This window comes from Arachis duranensis, chromosome 4 (genome assembly GCF_000817695.3).
Source record: "Arachis duranensis cultivar V14167 chromosome 4, aradu.V14167.gnm2.J7QH, whole genome shotgun sequence".
In the NCBI taxonomy this organism is placed as follows: domain Eukaryota; kingdom Viridiplantae; phylum Streptophyta; class Magnoliopsida; order Fabales; family Fabaceae; genus Arachis; species Arachis duranensis.
Genome location: NC_029775.3, coordinates 56222030 through 56228886, shown reverse-complemented (window position 1 = coordinate 56228886; position 6857 = coordinate 56222030). Strand labels below are relative to the sequence as shown.

The 6857-nt window shown below is 41.3% G+C and overlaps 1 protein-coding gene across 1 annotated transcript; it reads left to right on the top strand.

The window, feature by feature from the left end:
- The first annotated feature begins 1706 nt into the window (after window positions 1–1706).
- Window positions 1707–2123, top strand: LOC107484051 (uncharacterized). The gene has a single exon (XM_016104660.1). The coding sequence runs from the start codon at window positions 1707–1709 to the stop codon at window positions 2121–2123; it is 417 nt and encodes a 138-aa protein (XP_015960146.1).
- Window positions 2124–6857: the final 4734 nt, after the last annotated feature.

The following is a 6857-nucleotide window of genomic DNA, read 5'->3' as shown; positions in this document are numbered from 1 at the left end:
GTAAGGATCACTATCCCTTGCCATTCATTGATCAAATGTTGGATCACCTGTCAGGTAAATCGCATTACTACTTTTTAGATGGTTACACAGGCTATTTTCAGATTCATATAGCTCCTGATGATTAGGAAAAGACTACTTTTACATGTCCCTTTGGAACTTATGCTTACAAGAGAATGCCTTTTGGCTTATGTAATGCACCAGCTACTTTCCAAAGGTGCATGATGAGTCTTTTCTCTGATCTTATTGAGTGTATGGAAGTTTTCATGGATGATTTTAGCGTATACGGTGATTCCTTTAGCCTTTGCTTGGATAATTTATGTAGAGTATTAGACAGGTGCGTTAGATCAAACCTTGTTTTGAATTTTAAAAAGTGTCATTTTATCCTCAAACAAGGTATTGTTCTAGGACATGTTGTCTCAAATACTGGTATTTCTGTGGATCCGGCAAAGGTAAATGTCATTTCTAGTCTGCCTTACCCCTCCTCCGTGAGGGAAGTCCGTTCGTTTCTTGGCCATGCAGGTTTTTATCGGAGATTTATCAAGGACTTCAGTAAGGTAGCTTTACCTCTATCTAGACTGCTACAGAAGAATGTTGAATTTGAGCTTAGTGAGGACTATGTGGAAGCGTTTGATAAGCTTAAGATCACCTTGACTCAAGCTCCAATAGTGAAAAGACCAGACTAGAGCCAGCCCTTTGAGATTATGTATGACACCTCAAACCATGCTGTAGGAGCGACACTGGCCCAGCACGCAGGTACGGATACTTTTGTAATTGCATATGCTTCCAAGACCTTAGATGCTGCTCAGTCTAATTACACTACCACTAAAAAAGAGCTTTTAGCTATTGTTTTTGCTCTGGATAAATTCTGAGCCTATTTACTTGGTACCAAAGTGGTAGTGTACTCAGACCATGCAGCTCTCAAATATTTGTTAGCTAAAAAGGAGTCCAAACCAAGGCTAATACATTGGATACTGCTGTTGCAAGAATTTGATTTAGAAATTAAAGATAGGCGTGGTTCTCAGAATTTAGTGGCAGACCACTTGAGTCGCCTTGAGCACATCAAGCATGACTTCACCCCTATTAATGATGCTTTTCCATTTGATAGCTTGCATGCAGTATCTGAAGTAGTTCCTTGGTATGCACCGGTAGCTAATTATCTAGTTAGTCATACCTTCCCTCCCAATTTTACTAAGCATCAGAGAGACAAGTTGAAAAGCGAGTCTAAATATTATATTTGGGATGATCCATATTTATGGAGGTATGGTGCTGACCAGATAACTAGAAGATGTGTGCCTCAATCTGAATTCTAGTCCATTTTAGAGGCCTGCCACTCCTCTAAGAGTGGTGGACATTTTGGCCCTCAAAGAACAGCTAGAAAAATTTTAGACTCTGGATCCTGGTGGCCTACTCTTTTTAAAGATGGTGCTGCCTTCTATTAATCTTGTTCCCCATGCCAGAGGTTTGGTAATATATCCAAGAGGGATGAGATGCCCCAACATATTATGTTGTTCTGTGAGATTTTTGATGTTTGGGGTGTTGACTTCATAGGACCATTTCCTAACTCTAGCGGTTTTTTATATATATTGTTAGCTGTAGATTATGTTTCCAAATGGGTGGAAGCAATTCCCACCCATACTGATGATGCTAACACTGTTGTCTCTTTTATTAGAAACCATATTATCTGTCGCTTTGGATCACCACGAGCAATGGTGAGTGATCAAGGCACCCTTTTTTGTAATAGGAGACTGATCGCTCTACTAAAGAAGCATGGCATTATTCACAAGGTAAGAATTGCTTACCACCCGCAGACTAACGGACAAGCAGAGGTGTCTAACAAAGAGATAAAGCGTATCCTAGAGAAGATAGTCAAGCCTCATAGGAAGGACTGGGGCACTAGGCTACAAGATGTACTTTGGGCATACCGGACAGCGTACAAGACACCTATAGGGATGAGCCCCTTCCGCTTAGTTTATGGAAAGGCATGTCACCTCCTAGTCGAGATAGTGTACACGACATTCTGGGCGGTAAGAGAAATCAACATGAGATTTGAGAGGGCCGGAGTTGAAAGGAAAATGCAACTACATGCTGTACAAAGAGAATATGAAGATGAAGGTTGTGCATGATAACTCCAGGCTATACAAAGAGAAGATGAAGGCTGTGCATGACAAGCACATTAAAAGGAGAGAGTTTAGACCTGGGGAATTAGTTATCCTCTACAACTCCATACTAAGGCTCATGCCAGGCAAGCTGAGATCAAGATGGGAAGGTCCCTATAGTAGAAAAGGCAAAGCCATACAGAGTCTTTCACCTAAGTCATCCTTCAAGCTCCAAATTCATAAAGGTGAATGGACATTGCTTGAAGCTGTATCATGGCGAGAAGATGAAGAAAAGCAAGGAGATGGGGATCTTCCTCTAGGAGGACCCACCCACAACAGATGGGTGAGCTAGTGGACCGTCCAACTTAAGGACGTTAAAGAAAAGTGCTGGGTGGGAGACAACCCACCAGGGTATGATCGTTCCCTTCTCTCTTTTTAGCTTTATTTAGTTACTCTTCTCATTATTCTGCATATAGTATGCATTTACATCTGCATATTTTCATTAAAAAAATGAGGCGATCGACGCACCAGCGCTTAGTGCGCGTCCACGTCCCTTGTGAATGTGAATTGGGTGAGTTTGAACAGAGAGTCGCGCAGGAGCTGGGCTGGAAACGTGCCTTAGGCACCTTCCAACCCACGCATACGCATATTCTATGTGTACGTGCCGTTTCCTCTCTTGGCGACCGATGCATTCGCGCCGAGGGCGCGTCCGCATCGATGTCAAAATCGACGTCAAACTTGGTTTGACCAGAGAGTTGTGCTAGTCTGGGGCGGGTACTGTGCTATAAGCACAAACTGACCTCCTGGCGCCTATGCACCCCTACCCTTCTGCGCAATCCGCGCGGACGCACGCAGTGCGCGTCTGCGTCGGTTGCGCCGCACCACTAAATCCCAGCGCCGCCAGTTCTCATTCTTTCTCCCTCCCTAATTCTAATTCTATCTTTCCCAATCCTAATTTTTTTTCTTCTTCCGTTCTTCTTCCTTCTTCTTCTCCTCTATCTATCTTCTCTATCTGTCTTCTTTATCTTCTTCTTCTTCCTCTTCTTTTACTTCTTTCTCACTCACATCATCCACTATCTCTCTCTTTTCATCATCTTTTCAAGGTTCTCTCTTTCTATTTTCTTTTTCTTCTTTATCTCTTTATTTCTCTTTGTATTATTTTCCTTGGTGCTATAACTCTATTTGGGTAACTACTTTCTTCTTGTGATTATTATGATGGAGTTGTTTGACAATTAATAATAATTATTTTTGGGATGCTTGCATGTTCCAATTTAATTCTTTCCTTATCATGTTAAACATGCATACTAAGTGTTTGTGAAAAAGCCCGTATGGCATTGTGCATTCTTAAATATTCTATTCTTCTACTCTAATGCCTGTTTTTCACAACATCCTAATATTATTTTATTTATTAATTATAATTGTCAACGTAAACGTGATTGTTAGTCTGTTATGAGTGATATTACATTCTTCGCAATTAATGCTTGATCTATGCTACTCATGCCTTTGCCGGCATGCCAATAAACATCTTGCATTTAATTGCCTTCTTTTTTCTTGCTATATTTTCATTGATGTCCTAATTACATGAAGTCGCGACCATGTGTTAACGACATCCTTCTTTACCTTGGCAAAATTATCACTTGTACTGTCCTCTTCCTTGCTCCAACCCTTGGACTTACATGTACCTTTCTCCTTTTCTTACATGATGACCACCAAGAAGGGAAAAGAGAAGGCCACTACCAAACCACCGGCAAGGAGGGAACAAAAAGGGCATTGGTAGAAGAATTGCCATCAACATCAGTCAAGCATTCAACAAAGCGGGTCAAGAGGATCAATAAGGTTGAAGAGACCAAGAAAGCCTTTCCAGCAAGGGACACTGTGCGGTTCACTAACAGCTTCTGTGAGCAGATGTTCCCCATCCTGGCGACAAGGAACTACAACAATGAGTACCTTCTTATCCTCCCCACCAACATTGTGGATTTGGTGGAACCCTGCATTGACAGAAGACAATGGGGTTTCTTATGGAAGCAGCCACGGCAGGTAAATCTTTCATGGGTAGTTGAATTCTACTCCAATTTTCACATGCCAAACCTGCAGTCTGTCTATGTCTGTTAGAAGCAAGTCTCCATCTCCGAAAGGTCCATTTAGCAAGCTTTGGATCTTCCCCCTGTTCCAGAAGGATTGGACGCATATCAAGAAGCCTCTTTCAAATGCCAGATGTATCAGTTTGACTGGGATGCGGTCCTCAAAGTCATAGCTCAACCTAGCAGCACCTAGATCTATGGTTACCATCAATCCCGGCCTAAGAGCATATTGGCTTCCGCACTTACCTTGGAGGCTCGAGTGTGGGCACAGATTATGTCCCACTGTGTCTTTCTGAGCACTCACGAGTCCTCCTTCACTGCAGACATGGCCGTACTCATTTGGTGTATCCTTACTGACCAGCCTCTCAATCTACCAAGACACATCCGACAAGCCATGAGACACGTATAGATTGCGGGTAACTTACCTTTTTCCACCTTGGTTTCAGATTTGGTCTCGGCAGCCGGAGTACCCTATAGAGCTGGAGACACCAAGGCCATGCTTCCTTGGGATGATCAATATGTTCCCAGTGGAAAATACATCAGACCCCCAGCAGTCACCGCCAACCGGACTCAAGACCCGGCAAGAAATATCCCTTCTCCTTCCACATCACAAGAACCTTCAACAAATCAGTTGCTCCTTCAGATACTACAGAGGTTGGATTGCATGGAGTGCTGTAACAAGCGCCGATTCACATACCTCAAAAATCTAATTGTTGGACACCACCCACCTGAAGAAGACCCAGACACTCCGGACTCCACTTCACCTACCAGCACCGGGAGCCATGACGAACCCGACTGTGGAAAGACTGCTACTAGCCCCCCTTTGTTCCTGACTGATGACACCGAGGACGGTGCCAAGCTTTCAGTGTGGGGAGGTCGGTTAGTACCTGACTTCTGGAGGTAACTTTTCTTTCTCTTAGCACCAGTAGATAAATTTTCTTTTTGTTTAGATAGAATAGATTGCATAGTAATAACTAGTTGCATGTAACTCTGCTTGGTTGAAAAATAATAAGTTCTTTTCAAAGACCCTATTTTTTGAAAATTTTCACTATTTCAAACAAAAATTCTATGTTAAACTTGTTTGAAGATTGTAATTTGGAACATGGTTTTAGAGCTAGAACACACAACCCAATGAGATTTTGAGCCTAATTGTATGGATACATTATTTGACCATGATTTTTATTCTTGTGTATTTTCTCTCCTCTATGATTGCAATCTATGGTTTGCTCTATTCTATATGTCCATTATTTAATGTATTCATGCATATGTATTATTGAGGTCATCATTTGTTATTAGCTCACTATCTTAAATGGCCCACCATTCTAATTATCCTTTGTTTGCCATTTTGAGCCTGTTAATCCTCATTTGTTCTATATTTTACCACATCACTAGCTTTAAACAAAAAAACAAATTAATTACCCCCAAGTTGAATTTTTGGTTAGCGTAAGATAGAGATTGTGTGAAAACTAAATCTGGCTAAACTATGGGAACTCAAGTTAATAAGAATGTATGTTAATTGATAAATATCTAAGGTCTAAATGATACTCATGTGAAATTATGAAAACCAAATGCATTGATGCTATGATGCTTTCCAAAAAAATAAAAAAAATAAAAAATGTGTATATGGGAATGAAAGCACCCCAAATGATAAGTTTAATAAAAGGAATCAATGCATATGAGATGAAATAAAAAGAACATTTAAATGAATGAGTAGGTGCAACATACAAAGTGAGATTTTACCTAAAACCACCATTCTCAATCCTAACTCATTGGCCTTTTCAAATGCAATAAATGAATGAGTTGCTCCTGAATCAAATAAAGCATTTAAGATTTTACCAGCCATTTCACAATTACCTCTAATCAGTGTCTCAGATTCCTCAACACCTATGGTAGAAGTGGTGTATACTCTCCCTGGCTACTGCACCCTACCAGTATCATACTTCTTCTTCTCTGGGCAATTAGTGGCTATATGCCCGAGCTGTCCACTGGAATAGCATACTCCAAGTCCTAACCTGCACAAAACTCCAGGGTGATACTTTCTGCACCTCTGACAATTTAGATCCTGATGTGCCTGCTTCCCAAACCTTCTTCCCTGATTGACATTAGTATTCGGCCTTCTATAATTACCCTGTCCCTAAGTCTGCTGCAGAACAAAGCCTCCACGCTTGAAATTCTTACCTCTCGGAGCAAAGTTCCTCACTGAAGGCCTCTGAAAATGCACCCTCAAACTTCCTTTTTCTGCTGCCACCTTTCTCACACACTCTTCATTCACCCTACCCTTATTCACCAATTCAAAAAACACTCTGATCTCCATTGAGGAAACGAAGCTCAAAATATCACTCCGAAGACCTTCCTCATATTTAATACACTTTCATTCAACAAAATCTTCAGGCGCACCTTGACAGATATGAGAAAAGCGACATAACTCCTCAAACCTGCCAGTATACTCAGCAATAGTCATCTGTCCCTGCTTTAACTGCATTAATTCAAGTTCCTTGGAATTTTTGGCTAAATTAGGAAAGTATTTCTTATAGAATTATGTCTGAAAAACCTCCCAAGGAATCGCAGCACCACCTGGCTGCAGGATACATTGTGTTCCTTGCCACCAATACTGAGCTTCACCTTGTAATTGATAGGTTCTAAATTCAACCCATTGCTCTTCAGGAACCTGCTGTGCCTG